Source organism: Atractosteus spatula, chromosome 4 (assembly GCF_055471065.1).
Source record: "Atractosteus spatula isolate fAtrSpa1 chromosome 4, fAtrSpa1.hap1, whole genome shotgun sequence".
NCBI classification, from domain to species: domain Eukaryota; kingdom Metazoa; phylum Chordata; class Actinopteri; order Semionotiformes; family Lepisosteidae; genus Atractosteus; species Atractosteus spatula.
Genome location: NC_142709.1, coordinates 36,157,964 through 36,176,424, shown reverse-complemented (window position 1 = coordinate 36,176,424; position 18,461 = coordinate 36,157,964). Strand labels below are relative to the sequence as shown.

The following is an 18,461-nucleotide window of genomic DNA, read 5'->3' as shown; positions in this document are numbered from 1 at the left end:
TTCTTTTCCAGTTCAAGAATTTGAATTTTGAAGTGTTTCTAGAATTTGTTTTTTCAGTGAAAACAGAGTTATATATGGTTTTACAGCTCATTGTATAATTGGCCCTTGACCTCATCAGCTATAACAGGTTTTAGACACTCATACTTTGCTGTGCTGCTGTCACAGTGCTAATGCTGACTTTGTAGACGCCATTGACTATAATGGGCATATGTCAGGAGCAGCAAATGGACATCAGCCACATGTAAAAAATGTCAGAAACTCTGCTACTATACACTGTTCTTAAGAATTAGTTGGATAAATATTACAGTAAAGTGTTTAAAATATTTGGAGCACAAGTGACTTAACTGTCTTTGGATAATGCATTCTCATGCTACTCAAAAGCCCTGGATTAGAAACTATTATTTTAAGGTATTAATTGAAGGTGGAATTTTTGTCATTATTATTGTGAATGTTTGTTTTTCAGTATTTCAGACCAAAGGATTGTATCAGTATCCATCAGTGACATTGGCGACTTGATAGCTTTTGGCTGTGCAGGTGAGTTCAAAATATACAGTTGCTGGGCCGAAGAATTATCTTCAGGTTCTGCTGGGTTTCCAAAGGTCATGGAAATCCTGGAAAAGTTTGGAAAATTATAAAATATCCATTAAGTTTTGGAAAAGTAATGGATTTTTTTTTTAATTGACCCAAAATTATCATTATGTAAATTTGTTTGTAAGTTAGAAAACGTTTAAAAAGAGGCTGTGGCGTTGCCGTTGCTAACAATACACATTATAGTGTCGCGTCAGACCCTCTCATGGGAATTTTATACTGAGCTATAAATAGTAAGCTCGCCTAGCACCCGTGTCAAAATGCGGGTGTTTTCTGTGACCTCTGGTTAGCAGATGAAAAATACAAGCTATGGCTCCAAAAAGATGAAGACCCAGGACGTGTGAGATGTACAGTGCCTTTAGACCCCTCCACTTTTTCCACACTTTGTTGTGTTGTAGACTTATTTCAAAATGGATTGAATTATTTTTTGCCATCAATCGACACCCAATACCCCATTATAACAAAGTGAAAACAAGTTTTTAGATTTTTTTGCAAATTTATTGAAAATAAAAAACTTATCTCCCATTTACAAAAGTATTCCGACCCTTTATTATGACACTCCAAATTGAGCTCAGATACATCCTATTTCTTTTGATCATCTTTGAGATGTCTCTAGAACTTGATGGTAATACACCTGTGGCAAATTCACTTGATTGGACATGATTTAGAAAGGCACACACCTGTCTTAATAAGGTCACACAGTTCACAGTGCATGACAGAGTTAAAACCAAGCCATGAAGTTCACGGAACTTTCTGTAGACCTCCGAGATAAGATTGTGTCAATCTGTCAATCTGAAAAGGGTATAAAAAAATTGGCAACGCATTGAAGGTTCCCAGGAGCACAGTGACCTGTTTTGGAACCACCAAGACTCTTCCTAGATCTGGCCATCTGGCCAAATTGGGTATTTGGGCAAGAAGGGCCTTGGTCAGGGAGGTGACCATGAACCCAATGGTCACTTGACCAGAGCTTCAGAGTTCCAGTTTAAAGATGGGAGAACCTGCCGGAATGACACCCATCTCTGTAGCACTCCATCGATCAGGTCTCTATGGTATGGTGGCTAGACGGAAGCCATGACAGCCTGCCTAGAGTTTGCCAAACGGCACTTAAAGAACTGAGAGCATGAGGAACAAGATTCTCTGGTCTGATGAGACACAAATTGAACTCACTGTCTGGCAAAAACCAGGTACCGCTCATCACCTGGCTAATACCATACATATGGTGAAGCATGGTAGTGGCAGCATCATGATGTGGGAATACTTCTCAGTGGCAGGGATTGGGAAACTGGTCTGGATTGAGGGCAAGATGAACGGAACCAAATACAGAGAGGTCCTTGAAGAAAACCCGCTCCAGAGCACACACAACCCTGGACTAGCATGAAGATTCATCTGTCAGCATGACAACGATCTGAAGCACACAGAAAAGACAACGCTGGAGTGGCTTCAGAACAAGTCTCTGAATGTCCTTGAGTGACCAAGCCAAAGCCAGGACTTGAACCCCATAGAAAGTCTGTGGAGAGACCTGAAGATTGCAGTTCACCAATGCTCCCCATCCAATCTGACAGAGTTTGAGAGAATCTGCAGGGAAGAATGCGAGAAACTGCCCAAATCCAGGTGTGTAAAGCTGCTAGAAGCTCAAGAAGACTCACAGCTGTAATCGCTGCTAAAGGTGGTCCTACAAGTACTGAATAAAAAGTCTGAATACTTATGTAAATGGAAGGTTTCGGTTTTTAATTTTTAATAAATTTGCAAAACTTCCAAAAAATGTGTTTTCACATTTTCATTATGGGGTATTGTGTGTCGATTGATGGTAAAAAAGAATAAATTAATCCATTTTGAAATAAGTCTACAACACGACAAAGTTTGGAAGAAATTGAAGGGTCGGAATGCTTTCTGAAGGCACTGTAAATTATGTGGGAAAACTTTTGACGTAAAGAATATGGGTGAAGCTGTGCTAGCAAGTCACGCGAAGGGTAAAAAATGCATTGACAATGATAAGTCTGCAAGAGAAACAATTGGAGTCTGAACCTTTCTCAACTCATCTGCAGCTATAAACACAGACATCAGTGTCTTAACAGTTGTGTACTTCCTGTTTTGTGGAAGCTGAAAGTAATTGATTTACATTATCCGTGCACCAACATTGGGCAGCTGTTTAAATCAATGTTCTGTGACAGTGAAATCTCAGCTAAATTTTCTTGTGGCGAAACAAAATCTGCATGTGCAACCACTTTTGGAATTGCTCCCTATTTTAAATCACTGCTTGTCAGAGAAGTTGCTGTAAAGCATGAAGTTGTATACTCATGAGACTTAATTTTAAACTGTGTATTACAGCATGTAAATCATTAGACATAAAAAATTTGGTATATTTTATAAAAGCAAGATTGCTCAATTTGACAACCTACCACCTTTATCATAAATATTTTAATCATGCAGAAATATTTTATGCATCAAAGTCTTTACTAAAGATATTACTAATAGTATTAATAATGAATGACCTTGGACAAGCTGTAAGCTCAAAATATTACCCTGGTCCACTTTCTTTGTAAACGAAAATACTTTCATTGACAAAAAGTAACACCACAGCATGTCGTTGATCTGATCACGTATTCGTTTCCAATCATACAAAGTAAGTTTTGAGAATCTCCAATTCACAATGCCTTTCACATGCTCATAAACAATATTAATTTAGGAACATAAACATATTATGTAAACTGTATATGGCTAGTATTGGTATTTTTAAATAAAAATCAAATCAAAGTTTTACATGTGGTTATTTTGAAAATGTTTTTACGTGCTCCTTCTGACCATATCAAGTTTATATACTTTGTGAAAAGTGATAGTTTTAACCTTTTCTGCGAATACGCTTGTTATCGCAGTAAACAAAAGCTTTTAGAATTCGATAAATAGGGAATATAATATGGAATCGCATAACTAAAGAAATGAATAAGGATATAATTATTTTCATATTCTGTAGCTCAAACAGTTGTATAAGACTTTCTGTGGATGTGTGTACGTCTGTTTCACTGCTTTCCACATGGCTGTGTCTGTGGCGTGATGGCTTAAGTGACTGACTTATAAGCCTGGGTCTGGCGTTTGAACCCAGCTATCACCATAAGTTTTCTTTTATCAAACATTTCTTTGAAAAACTAAAATAGCAAATATTATGGACACTATCTTGACATTTTTGTTATGTTTCTAAATATCACAACATGTTCGAAGCTAAGTCATTTATTAATAACAAATAATTTCATACTGCTACTGATAGTATTACTGACAATAAATATTATCGACACTATATTGTCATTACAAACATGTATGCCATATGGCATACGCATTACTGAAGCTAAACGTTTAGCCTTTGTTACTAATGTTTTAATTCCACTTTCTTCCTAAACATTTTATGCATTAAATATATTTAGATCTTGAAATTAATATCGTTATTGATTTCTTTAGCGTCACAACATTGTCCAATAATACTATTCTTGTGTCTAATTTTTAGTTAAGCAGGATTTGAGCTACAGACCATAAAAAAAACAGGATTCACTTTTTTCACATATTAAATATTCACATATTAAACTTAATATGGTCAGAAGGAGCACGTAAAAACGTTTCCAAAATAACCACATGTAAGACTTTGATGCTTAAAATGTTTAGGGAGAAAGTGGAATACTGGTGTGTATTTTTTCTTTAAACTACCAATACTAGTCATATACAGTTTACATAATGTTTATGTTCCTAAATTAATATTGTTTATGACCATCAGATGTGTTATGCTACTCTTCTTTTTATGCTCAGCTACTGAAATGTCCCTTTAGTTGTAAAATTCCATATAAATATTCAATGCTAAGTGGATTAAGACATTCACAGTAAAGAGATTAAATTATATCTTTTCACTAACGACCAATGCACCACGAGTGCCCTTGTCGGTCATTTTGGCCAGCCAATCACGTACCGCTGTATGTCACAGTGGCTTGTTGGTAGTTGTGTGCAGTACAGGTTTGTACCGTGCATTTTGAATGGCTGTATCTGTAGTTCAGGTGGGTAGCTGCGTCAGCATGCGTAGGCTGCAAAGGAACAAGTAATAGGTTTATTCCATGCTGAAAAGATGAAGAAAGATATGTATATTTTCTTTCTTCTCTTTTTAGCATGAAATATACATTTTCCTAGCCTGTGTGGGCTTACTGGAATGTTGTTAATGTTCTAGGAGTAAACATGCTGTTAAGTTAAAAGAAAAGTAATGCCATGGAAGAATGTATTTGAAATAAATGAAAGTTTTGTATCTGAAAATCAAAAGCAACTGTAGACACTTTTATTTATTGTTTTGTTGTTCTTTTTTTACAATTTTCCTAAGAAATAAGTCATAAGCGTGACCTTATACTCAGATATATTTGTCATTGTGTAAGTTGTAGTCCACATTTATGCTTAGTGGTATTGAACTGGCCTATGTATTTTTCCTCTAGACAAGCTCTTCCACACCTGAAAGAACTAATCATCACATCACTAAACCCTTAGTTGAATCAGGTGTGCAAGAGGAAAAATGTGCAGGTCAGGGGCCCAAGGAATGAATTAAATACCACTGCTCTAAATCCCACAAATAGTTGTAGCAGTTGTAAAGCCAACATATTCATGGAAGTGCAGAAATATAGTCATGGAAATTTGGTTTGAAGCTATGGAAAAGTCAAGGAATTTTGTTGGTAAAAATGAGTGGGAACCCTGTGTCTGAATGTGCTTATTTTGTACAAGGTAGAAATTAAATTTTCCATTGCTAGTTTAAAATATTAATATTATTAAAATTAGAGGACAAAAAGTGCACAAATTACTTCTATACCAGTTAATAGTGTAATAATAAATTTGGCTGGTGTGTTTACATTATTTATGATGCAAGATTCTCCACCTAAATTTGTCCAATAAAGGATCTTATATTTATGTAGATGTCATTTTAAGGTCTGTAGCTTTACTTTACATCATCAGTTGATTTACACACAAAAGAAATACTTCAATGTATTACATTTTTTCTGTCTTAACATATTTAGTGTTATCTCTTCCTGACACCAGCCTTACATTTCTACAATATGTAATTACCAGTGTTAAGTAGTTAAAAATATAAATCAGGAAAATCTTGGTGCAGTGCCACTGTGGGGTGTTGTATCCATGCTTTTGGTGCCAGGGGTTATTAAGGATGCCAGATTTTTTTACCAGCTGGAGCCTAACGGAAAGAAGTCTCTATCTCAGGAATCACTGTGCTCCTGAACTCTGTTGCAGGTCTTGGGCAGCTGCTGGTTTGGGAATGGCAGAGTGAGTCTTACGTTCTCAAGCAGCAGGGTCATTTCAATAACTTGGTGTCTCTGGTGTATTCACCAGATGGGCAGTATATTGTCACAGGAGGAGACGACGGAAAGGTATGTGTTAATTTAAGCTTCAACTTCAGCAGTTGAATTTATCACCCATTTTGTTATCAATCAATTTAAGTGGATTGCCAAACTAAATGTAGCATTTACAAGCCTTCTCTTGATGAATTTTATCCCCAGGTCTCCAGTGGTCATATATTTTGTATAAATTATATAGCTATCATATTCATATATTGAGCATTGGAAATTGACATGGGTTTTATTCAAGCAGAAAGTAGTTTTAATTCAGTCAGTACAATAGTTATAATAGTTTATAAACATTTATATAACTGCTTAGGATACATTGAGACCTTCAACCTCTGTCATTGTATCCATTGCAGGCATTATTGTCATTATTATAATTATCCTACTATGACTTGGATTCAAAGAATGGGTGGTGCAGAATAAGAAGCATGCTGCCAGGTTAGGGTGGGTACTTTTCAGCAAAGTTGCAACTCCTGTAGCTTGTTAGTTACCTGTAGACCTGCTGTGACATCAGTTGCTGCTGTGCCACTTGCAGTTTGTCAAATAATGAAAGTGGATGTGCAGTCAGTGGAGGGTCTATGTCAAAAAGGTCATACATTTAATTTAGCATCCAATGTGTTTGACTTTATGTTCATTTTTTATTTTCAAAAGCTGCTGAATAGATTCTCAACCTGCGCCTGCCACACACGAAAGTGTGGCCCGCAATGTCCGACCCCTCTTTAATAAATTACGTTTGTTTGCAGTCAATTCCTTCGATAAAAAATAATTTAAAATAGCTAGACTCGCAGCCCCACTAAGAGTGTGTTCTATTCACGTAAAAAACATTTCTGAATAGATTCGCTGGAGATTAGTCTAATTTTCATTAGTCTTTAATTTCATTAAAGTGCTGCACGTAGCACTTGACTTGCACATAACATGCGTCACTAGAACACACTTTCATATCTCCTTCACTGTCATACCTGTCATACGTCTGAGCGCAAAGAAGAGCCCGGTCACAGCAGGGTTGCCTAGCCTGGTAGCCTGCTAGTTCATATAAAAAAGAAAGATAAATGGATGAGTTTGTTGTAAGAGGTGAAAAACGACATGGGCCAGAGGAAGAAAATGTCAACAAAACAAATACAGAAAACGAAACGTGCAAACAGAAAAAAGAGTCGGAGCATCAGCGATGAGGGTAGGAAAGTACTGGAAGATTGGAGGAGCAAATGTGCCATGACTGAAAGAGATGGGCAGCCTTTCTATTTGCTTCATAGTAAAATTATTGGCGCTTGCAAAGCGTACAATGTAAAAAGACATTTTGATACTACTCACAAGATTTTTGACAAGCAATACCCACCTGATTCAAGTTACAGATCTAAAGATAAGTAATCTAAAACACCTGCTATTGCCAAGCAGAAAATCATGCAAGCTACTAGCGTCCCAGGCGGTGACGTTAGCCACGTTCAAAATTTCATGGCTACTTGCTAAACATGGCAAACCATTCAGTGATGGTGATATATATAGAGAGAGAGAGGTTGGAAAAGTGGTGTAGTACACAAGGTTTCTTGAGAAACAGGACGTTTCGGACAGATGTCCTTCATCAGCTGTGCAACTTCAGAAGCACTTTACTCATACATATACATGGTATTATGTACATGATAATATTAAATATTACTATTCATATTATTATCATATATAATATTATAGGTGGGTAGCTGCATCAGCATGCGTAGGCTGCAAAGGAACAAGTAATAGGTTTATTCCATGCTGAAAAAAAAGAGAACACAACGTTTCGGCCGTGGAGCCTTCTTCAGGTGTGACAGAGACAGGGCAGTAGGCAAAGGTAAAGTAGCGGGAGAACAAAGGTTGGCCTTCCACAGCCGAAACGTTGTGTTCTCTTTCTTCTTTTTTTCAGCATGGAATAAACCTATTACTTGTTTCTATATAATATTATACATTAATATTAATGTTATAATATTATATACATTATAATTAAATATTATAATAGCTATTATGCATGCAGATAAGGTAGGCCTAGTAGTGATTAATATATGCAGCCCGCAAGACTTGCTTTTAGCCACGGTTGTGGCCCGGTTTATAAAAAGGTTGAGAACCATTGGATTAACATATATTAATTCAGCATAGCTGAATCCCACTTTATGCATTACGCCATGTTTTGTGCGCCATTTTAAGAGTTAATTTTTAATTAATGGGGGGAGGACTGTATTAAAGTGTATGACAAATGGGTGTTCAGAAAAAACAGTGGCAAGGTAACCCTTAAAAGCAACATGACATCTTGTTCCAGTGTGGGGTTATACCTTTTTATCTGTTGCAGGTGAAAGTGTGGAATACGAACAGTGGCTTCTGTTTTGTGACGTTCACTGAGCACACTAGCAGTATCACAGAGGTGGCATTTGCTTCTAGTGGCTTTGTGATAGTAAGCGCTTCGCTGGATGGCACTGTCAGAGCATTCGATCTGCACAGGTACAAGTTTCACACTTAAGTAAACAAAGCATCTTTTATTGTGTAATATTATTATCCACAGGAGGATGGTTCCATTGTCCAGTTTTAATATATATCAAGTTTCTTTCTTTCATGTTGTATAGTTTTCATGAGAATTCTCTGAATAGGTAAACTTACTAAATAAGCCCCCTGTATGTTTACCCAAACCTTATATCCTGAAGAGATTTTCATAGAAATTACATAACCCATATTGATACCCCTTAAGCATCTGTGAATCAAAATACTTGGCACACCAGTCAGTTGTGTCCTTTCTATTCTTATATTTAGTCATTTCATTAGAATAAAAATAAGTCTCCTTATTTCAGTGAAACTTCATGGAACATAATAGAAGTAATCAATGTGAGGAGACGATTTGACCTTTGACAATGGTTAACAGTTGCTTAAGGGACTTAAGCACATGGAAACAAATGGCCTACTCTCATTTGTAACCATTCCTATGTTCTTAACGAGCCAATAATTCCATCATTCCTGTCCTGAATGTTTCTAAACCTAATTTTCTCTTCTCTCCTGCGGCTCAAATAATCCATAACATTACCACAGAATGAATGCAAACAAAAGATAAATGACCCTGTAATAACACTCACTTTCACTGATTTAAGATAACTGGTTAAAAAAGGGATAAAATTTTAATACATTAATTTAGAATCTCCTGTTAAAACCAGAGATGAGACTATTTGGCCATTCCTTTTTGTTGGTATTTTCTTATAGATGCAAGAATTACTGAGAAACTAAGGTAAATTTACACCTGTTACTTGACAGATACCGTAATTTCCGTACATTCACTTCGCCTCGGCCTACCCAGTTCTCCTGCTTGGCATTGGACAGCAGTGGGGAGATTGTGAGTTCGGGATCCCAGGATTCCTTTGAAGTGTTTGTGTGGTCAATGCAGACGGGACGGCTACTGGAAGTAAGTAGCGAGAAAAAAACTTGATATAGGATTGCACTTTAATAAATGTACAAAGAGCTTGTGAGATGTGATCAGTAGGTTTGAAAAGGTGTGTGGAATTTAGATCATACGCAATAATAAATAACAATTATATAAAACAATACCAAAATCCACCAATTAAAACACACAAATACAAGAAACAAGACAAATAAAATAAACCTTAACAATAAACACGACAACAAAACAACTATTATAACTTCTTTTCCTACCAAAGACCACTTTCCTCAGTAATATGAAGCTCCAATTCCAAATAGAATGAACAAAAACTTTTGAAAACTTTTTGAACACAAAAATTTGATTATTTTTCTGCCTTTGCTCTCAACTCGAATAAAACAGGGAGGTAACAGTTATGGGACATAAACATCACAAAACGTGTATTGAGAATGACATTTAACAGGGGCAATTTGTGGTGTTTTTATGTGTTATAGGTGGTACAAAATAAGAACCCAATAAAATACTAGGTTTATGTATAGTGTTATGTTAAATATAACAGTTATAAAGTAAAAGGATAACATTTAAATAAAAATACTGTTACTGTCTACTTTATAGGTCATATCAGTTTCATGTAGTTAATCACATTCATGTTCACAATGATAAGTAAACTTTAACAAACATGCTTTGGAATAATAGTTTAACTCTGGAGAAGAGTCCTTTTCTGTGTTGCATCTTCTTCAGTCTTGAAGGGGACACCTGATTGAATAAAAGGTTGCAGTAAAGTCTGCTACATCCATCTGCTTCTCAGCAGCACCTTGCAACTCACAACTACAACCCACTGAAGTTAAGCATATGTGAGCCTGGCCAGTACCTGGATGGGAGACCTCCTGGGAAAGCTAAAAGTTGCTGCTGCTCAGTTTTCACAAAGCTTTAGCTGTCGAACAGATGGCCTCACATTTGTCTCAAGAATAGTTTGGTATAAAGAGGAGTTCATGATAGGCTTGATGAGTGCAATGTGCCCTGGTCCTCTGTCTGCAAAACAAGCCCAAATCATCACCCCCCACCCCCATGCTTGACGGTTGGTATGAGGTGTTTGTGGTGATACGCTGTTTGTTTTTCACCAAACATGGCGTTGTGCATAATGACCAAACATCTCCACTTTGGTCTTGTCTGTCCATAGGACATTATTCTAGAAATCTTGTGGTTTTTTCAGATGCAACTTTGCAAACCTAAGCCGTGCTGCCATGTTCTTTTTGGACAGAAGGGGCTTTCTCCTGGCTACCCTTCCATGAAAAATCCATACTTGTTCAGTCTTTTTCTGATTGTACTGTCATAAACTTTATCATTTTAACTGAGGCCTGTTGATCCCTAGATGTAGCTCTTAGGTTCTTGTCTGAGTATTATACGGTCTGACCTTGGGGTGAATTTGCTGGGACGCCCACTCCTGGGAAGATTGGCAACTGTCTTGAATGTTCCTCAATTTGAAATCCACCATTCTCACTGTAGAATGGATTTCAAATTGTTTGGAAATGGCCTTATAACCCTTCCCAGACTGATGAGCAGCAACAGTTGCTTCTCTGAGTTCATTGCTAATGTCTTTTCTCCTTGGCATGGTGTTAACACACACCTGAATGCCTGAATGCTCCAGACCACCAAACTGCCAAAAGTTCTGCTTTTGTAGAGGTGGTCACACTTCCTGATGATCAACTAATTAAGTGCATGTAATTAGCAGCACCTGGCTGCTAATTACCTTAATTCCTATGGAAGCAGTAAGGGTGTACTTAATTTTCCCCCACATGGTTTCTGCATTTTGGCTTACTTTTTGTAGAATAAATAATGACATAGTGAAATCTGTTTGTGTATGTATTTACCTGAGGCTAGATTTGTCTAATTATACAAGATGGTGAGGACCAGACAATTTTTATTTATGCTCTGATATGTAAAACCATTGAATTGAAAGAGAGTATACTTTCTTTTTCACAAGACTGTAGGTGGTGGGGAGTTCCCTTTACCTGTAAAGGACTTTGAATATCCAGAAAAACACTTTATTCTTCTTCTTATTAATACTAATAATTATTATATAATTATAATAATAATATTGCTGCTACATATCCCATATCATTGAGAACACCCTTAACTATCCTACTAGATACCTGTTGTCCACCATCATTAGACTGCTTAAGCCTAACTGCCCTATTACATAATCTGCCTTTTCCCAACTACAGTTTTTTTTTACTTTCAAGATTGACCACATCTGGAATCACATTCTTTCCACCACATGTTAGTACTATACCTCCTCCCTGCATGCGTAGTTTTACTGTTTCCCTTCTTTCTCAGTTTGCCTCAGTTTACCTTAGTAAATTGGCATCATGTATAAAACCCTGAAGAAGGCTCCTGAAGAAGGTTCCATGGCTGAAAAGTTGTTTTCTTTCTTCTCTTTTCAGCATGGAATAAACCTATTACTTGTTCCTTTGCAGCCTACGCATGCTGATGAAGCTACCCACCTGAACTACATCATGTATAAAATATACCACTTGTTTATTAAATTGCATTCCAGCAATTTTATTTTAGTCCTGTTTTTCTGCCCTTTGCCCTGGTTAAAGTCACTAACAATCTTATGACTTCTGATTCTGGTTCTCTGTCTATCCTTATTCTCCCAGATCACAGTGCTTTTTTGAACATGAAAGACCTATAAGCAGTTTGAGTTTAACCATGTCACCTTGTTTTTTTTTCTCTTACAACCTGTGTTTGGAGTTTCTGGCTAGAGTTTGGAGTTTTCTTTTAAATTATTCAAAAGTCTGTCTCTCTTGAGGTTTTCAGTTTTGGAATTAGGTTCATTGAGTGTCATCAAGTTGGGAGTTCCTCAGGGCTCAATACTGGTCCTCCTACAGCTCCCATGTTCCCACTTAGTTAGCTATTAAAATCACTTTGTCTGATTTATTATTACTATACTAATGATACCCAGGTCTACGTCCATACTAAACCTGACACTGAAGGTAGTGTCTCTGCATTCTCTAATTGCATCTTTAACATAAACACCCAGATGTCTCAGTTTCCACCATTTAATCTATGACAAGACTGAAATATGTTCCTTTATTGTTTTCAATGAAACATTCCCTGTCACCTGCCAGTTATGTAGTCCAGATATCTCCAATTCAAACCTGGCCTCTGCCATTAACTGGACTAGGATTTCTCCATGCTGTTCACACTGAGAAACACCATTCCTCCAGTCAGTACAAATTCACCTGTAAGACTCTATTAAACAGTGACAACAGTGTGTCAAAAGGCAAATACCCAGTTGGGTATGTGAGACAGAACATGAAGTCTTTATCTACCATGTTCTGTATTTGTGCCTGTTGACAATTTCAAATTACATGTAAAATTAGATAATTCCTGGTTCCAAATCTTAAAAAAAACAGAACAAGCTGCAGTGCTGGAGTGGCTTCTGTTCCCTGTTAGTTTTCTAGAAATAGCAATCAGCAGTAATTATTGGGTTGGTTGATATTAAGTTATTAAATGTTACATTTCTCATTGGAAAAACAAATCACCTTTGTTGATAAGGGAGTAGTCAGACATAATTATAAACAATGTCTTTTATTGTTAAATTTCATATTATACAAAATTTTCAGTATGCGTTGCCTTAAGAACTACCAGTATGTAAAATGGTTGTTTTCCAATATTTGTTGTTCACAGGTTCTGGCAGGACATGAAGGACCTATCAGCAGTTTGTGTTTTAACCCTGTACAGTCCATCCTAGCCAGCACCTCCTGGGATAAAACTGTAAAGCTGTGGGACATGTGTGACAGCTGGAAGACTAAAGAAACATTGCAGCTAACCACTGATGGTAAGGTGGATGGACAAAGAGAACTGGCGTTCAAGAGAACTGTTTATTTTATTAAGTTTTTACAGTTGTAAAAGGCTTGTCCTTATATTACCTATGTAGGAGGTTTGGGGTTTTAATTTGCAGTAACAGTCAGACATTTTTAATTGTGAAAGTACAGCTTTTAGGAACCAACCCAACATTATAATTTACAGTCTCACACAGATTCCAAATAAGCAATGTACCAAACATTGATATGACCAAAACATGTATAACAAACAGCATAGTAGATCTGTATCTGTGAAATGATCTGTTGTTTTTTGTTAAGGGATTACAAAGATCAGAATTAATAACTTCAGTTATTATTATAAGTGTGGTGGGTCTGTGGCTAAGCATCTGTGCCTCTGGCTGGAAAGTTGCCGGTTTGTTTCCCGCGGCCAGCAGAGGAATCCTACTCCGTTGGGCCCCTGAACAAGGCCCTTAACCCCACCTGCTCCAGGGGCACTGTATAAATGGCTAACCTTGTGCTCTGATCCCAAGCTTCTCTCCCTGTTTGTGTGTCTCATGGAGAGCAAGTTGGGGTATGCGAAAAGACAAATTCCTAATACAAGAAATTGTATATGGTCAATAAAGTGATCTTATCTTAAATACACATCGACTGTAAACCTACAGTCTAGCTTGTAGGTTTTATGAGTCTCATAGAACTAAATCACATATATCTTCAGACACAAATAAATATACATTTACTATCATGGACAAAACATAAAAAATGCATGTGGAATAATTGTTCACCTTTCGAATTGTGATGTGAATAACAAAATTTACAGCTCAAAGATCTGTTGACCAGACGACCTCGATGGTTTTAAATTTTGCACTTATAAAAAGAGCTGGCTTTCTTTCTGTAGCAGCTTCTTGGTGCTGGGAGGGTCCTGACATGGGAAAGAGAGAAAGCTTTTTCCTTACTTTTCTTAGCTGTTTGCTTTGACCTCAGGCAGGTCTTCTAAAGTCAAGTCTTGCAAACAAGGATGTTTTGATCTAACGTTGATCTAACATTTAGTTTTTGCATATAAATGTAATAATGTGTAAAATATTACACAGGGAGACAGGGAATATTAACGTTCACTGATGCCTATGTCAGATCATAAAGTACAGCAAGTTCCATTAAGTTAATAAGTTAATCTTTTTACAGTGAATTCCTTCTCAAGTGTTCTCAGCCTTTTGTTTTCTTTTTTGTAAAATGTTGGTCTTTTTTGAGTGTGGCCCAGTGATGATTTTCAGGTTAGTAACTTTCAGACTGTTCAAGTTGATATTTGGTTGCATATCCTTGAGGCAATAGCTGCATGAAATCTGTTATCCACACAGCTCACCAAAGTTTGTCTAATAAGCTAGTACAGCCCTTTTGGATTGTTGCCTATTTTGGGGGTGTTCTGACTTTTTATTTTTCTTCAGCATAAACTCATTGTTTGCATTTACCGTATTTTGTGAATCACTGTTATGGTGTATGTTGAAATGCTACCTAATATATACTCAAGCCTCTCCTATATAAGCAAACTATTTTTCTGTAAACATCTCACTAATGCTGAGTTAGCCAGTTCCAGTACATGAAATTACTTCCACAAGGAAAGGAAATGTCGATTCTCCAAAGAACTGTGAAGCATTACTTCAGTGTAATTTACAATTTCTCCGTCTTTCATTTTAAGTGTTGTCCTCTAGTTTTCTTCCTTCAAGCATTTACCCTGTAAATATTCTGTTCCATACTTGTTACTTATAATAACAGTTTTCCAGATGGATCACCACTTCCTTGTTTTTTGTAACGTATAACAGGTGTGCTGTAATAATACATATAACAAAAATATTTAATCAGCAGCCTAAAAATAATTGTATTTAAGTAATTTATTTGCACTTCCCTTTAGTGGGCTGGTGTTCCTTTTCTGCGGGAGTAGTCTTGTGCTTTAGTTCTACCTTGCAACCTGTGTTTCCAGGACAGGGTCTGGCTAGGAAAAGTATCACCATGGATGGATTTTCTATTATTGTTATGCCTCAAGGTCAATGTGTACATGAACTTTGTAGGCTTTTGACATTTATTACAGGAATTTTTACAGGAATGTACATATTTGGTATTTAGTATTTAAATTAGCACTGCATAAGAATAAGATGATCATTTTTGTAACTAGTAACATTGACACTTTCTAGTAAATAAAGTTAGTCAATTAATTGCAGTAGGGGATATTTTGTGTCAGAAATGTTGTCCTGTATAACTGGAGTGGTTCCCATTTGCATGGAGATCTTTGCATCAAATTCTGTTAATGTGAAACATTGTTCAGTAACATTAACTGGATCTAACAATTTTTGAAAATATTTAAAAGTAGCACCCAGCCTAACTCTAGGGACTACTTTTCCTAGGAAGATGGGAGTGCCCAACATATACCGTGAAACACTCTTTGTTAATGTGTTGAATATTTGTCAGACCTTTTATTTACTTGATTGGACAATGGCCAATGCATTCAGGATATGCATAGAGAAAAATTTCAAGACCTTAATCACTGGGGCTATTTCTTATAAATCTTTTGAATTCAAAACAATCGTAAAATGGAAACCTTTCTAAAAGGTTATAATTTCAATTAGTATATTGCTTTTTGCGTTCTCTCCTTTTAAACATTGATATTTGATCAAAGCTGAAAGAGCAGCAATAAGTTTTATCTACCCTTCATCTGTAGACAAAGTTACATATAAGGAACAAGTAATAGGTTTATTCCATGCTGAAAAAAAGAAGAAAGAGAACACAACGTTTCGGCCGTGGAGCCTTCTTCAGGTGTGAGAGAGACAGGGCAGTAGGCAAAGGTAAAGTAGCGGGAGAACAAAGGCTGGGAGGGAGGAGGAGTGAGAGGTGGGAGCAGGGGACAGAAAGAGAGGCCAATCAAGAGGTGTGAAGTCAGAATGGGTGCAAAGAGGTGTGAAATGAAACTTCCAATGAATGGAGAAAATTTAAAAGAACAGTAGTCTGTCGTTAAGGGAAGGGAGAATGTGTGATCCTAGCTGCAGAATAATTTTAGTTTCGGTGGTCTTTCTGATGTATGAGTTCGGAAAACCGTCTTTGAGAACACAGACGGAGAGGTTAGAGTGGTCGTGGCCGTCAGAGGTGAAATGAGAAACAATGGGCTTGGAGAGATCTTTAATCTTCACAGCCCTGACGTGTTCTCTGAAGCGGTCTCCGAGTCTCCTTCCTGTTTCTCCAATGTAGATGGCTGGGCATTTACTGCAAGAGATACAGTAAACAAGGTTGCTGGAGGTACAAGATGCTGTCTGGGTGATCCGGAATTGTCTTGAGGGGCCTTGAATGAGTGTGGTGGTGGCTGTGTACTTGCAGGTGATACAGCGAGTTCTGTTGCAAGGGAAAGTGCCAGGTGTGGATGGTTGTTGAGGGCGGTCAAGGGAGCTGTGAACAAGGAGGTTACGCAGATTAGGTGGTCGGCGATATGAGATGATAAGGCGATCAGAAAAGAGGGCCCCAATGGAGGGATCATCCTGTAGGATGGAAAAGTTGTGGTTAATGGTCCTGGGGATAGGAAGTGTGTTAGGGTGGTAAGGAAGCACCAAAGGAATGCGGTTGTTACGGCGGGAGTTCCTGATCGGGTTGATGGTCCGGGGGGTGTTTTTGGCTCGGGCAAGGGCCCTGTCAGTCACACTGCTGGGGTATCCTCTGTTGATGAAAAATGAGTACATTTCGAGGGCTTGGTTCTCGAAGTCGATTGTCGTCGCTGCATAATCGTCGTAACTATAAAATAAACCATATAGTCTGGTTTATTTTATAGTCTTGGTGGCAACATACCGGGCAGATGGGAAAGAGCTGGCAGTGGCAACACTGGATGGTGAGATCACATTTTGGGACCCTCAGAATGCAGTGCAGACAGGTTCCATCAGTGGGAAACATGACCTTCAGATGGGCAGGAATGAAATGGACAAGATCACTGCCAAGCAGGCAGCCAAGGGCAAGTGAGTGCATTAATTCACTGTATAGTTTCTAATATAGCAGAGTACATAAATGATAATTATGTCACTTGAAAAAGACTTGATAAATAAGCTACATTAAACTGAATAGAATACTGTAAAATTCAAGGATGTTAACCTAGAAAATAACAGTTCATAGGAATTTATGATAAGGCCTTTTTAAAAAGAAACTGATAGCTCTCGAGAGCCGAGTATCGTGCTGTAATTTGTAAGCAGTTTTAAAAGAGTTGTAGATTTGCTTTGCAGTTGTCTTGTCAAAAATGTAAAAATGTCTCCTTCTGCTTGAGGGAGTTGGTAGATGTGGCTGAACTTGTTGTCCGTTTGTTTGCATCCTGGCACTGCAATTTCTGTAGGAGCAGAAGAGCAATGGCACAGTGTGTTTCTTTCTCCAGGTCTTTCACTACTCTGTGCTACTCTGCTGATGGCCTCTCCATCCTGGCTGGTGGCCAGTCCAAGTTTGTCTGCATTTACAACATCAAAGAGCAGATTCTCATGAAGAAATTTGAAATCTCATTGAATCTTTCCTTGGATGCGATGGAGGTGTGACTTTCTAATTACTTGCAAGTGAATTCAGTTTTTCTCCGATTATGTTGCAGGACACTATATATATATACAGTATATCCTTAATGTTTTTTTCTGTTTCGTTCTTCTTTTTCAATATACATTCCTTTATTTATTCCTAATGAATAAGGAAAAGAAAATAATGTTTATTTTTACCTTGAGTAGCACAGCCTTTTATTGTACATTTCATAATAATGAGATGTGATAAGAATTGTGAGTAATGAGATGAGTTTTCCAGTAAATTCTTTAGGTTTCATCATCTGAAAGACTATATCGCACCAATACCAAAGGTTTTGCCCTGAAGGACCTTTTCCTTATTTAATTGGAAGCCGTCTAAAGGACAGCTTTAGACGTACCAATTAGAGTTCCCTGATTCCATAATCAAGCTGAATAACAAAAGTTTTTCTTTTTGTTACACACATTACTATATCATAAATTAAAATGTAAATCACAAACTAAGACTGAACACAGTGCTTGTGAGTTTTGAACACTGAAACAAGCTCAGATTACACACTTGTGTTATTCACTTAAAGTGTGCACTACCTGTGATGTCTAGATGGCGTAAGAGTTTATTTCCCCCAGAGACCAGAGAATATTTCAGTTTTGTTTCCGTGCTTTGATGTGCAGGAGTACTTGGATCGTCGGACAATGACGGAGTTAGGGAGCTTAGCTGTAGTTGATGAAGCTGAGGGGGAGACACCTCTCAGACTCCCTGGACTGAGGAAAGGTAGGAATG

General features: G+C 37.4%; 1 protein-coding gene across 1 annotated transcript in view; it reads left to right on the top strand.

The window, feature by feature from the left end:
- Positions 1-18,461, top strand: part of pwp2h (PWP2 small subunit processome component) — a 52,936-nt gene that overhangs the window by 18,724 nt on the left and 15,751 nt on the right. Inside the window, exons 9-16 of the mRNA XM_088913681.1 lie at positions 464-534; positions 5,848-5,984; positions 8,269-8,417; positions 9,216-9,363; positions 13,030-13,180; positions 16,969-17,149; positions 17,557-17,704; positions 18,353-18,452. Coding sequence (XP_088769807.1) covers positions 464-534; positions 5,848-5,984; positions 8,269-8,417; positions 9,216-9,363; positions 13,030-13,180; positions 16,969-17,149; positions 17,557-17,704; positions 18,353-18,452 — 1,085 coding nt within the window. The remainder of the gene's footprint in view (positions 1-463; positions 535-5,847; positions 5,985-8,268; positions 8,418-9,215; positions 9,364-13,029; positions 13,181-16,968; positions 17,150-17,556; positions 17,705-18,352; positions 18,453-18,461) is intronic.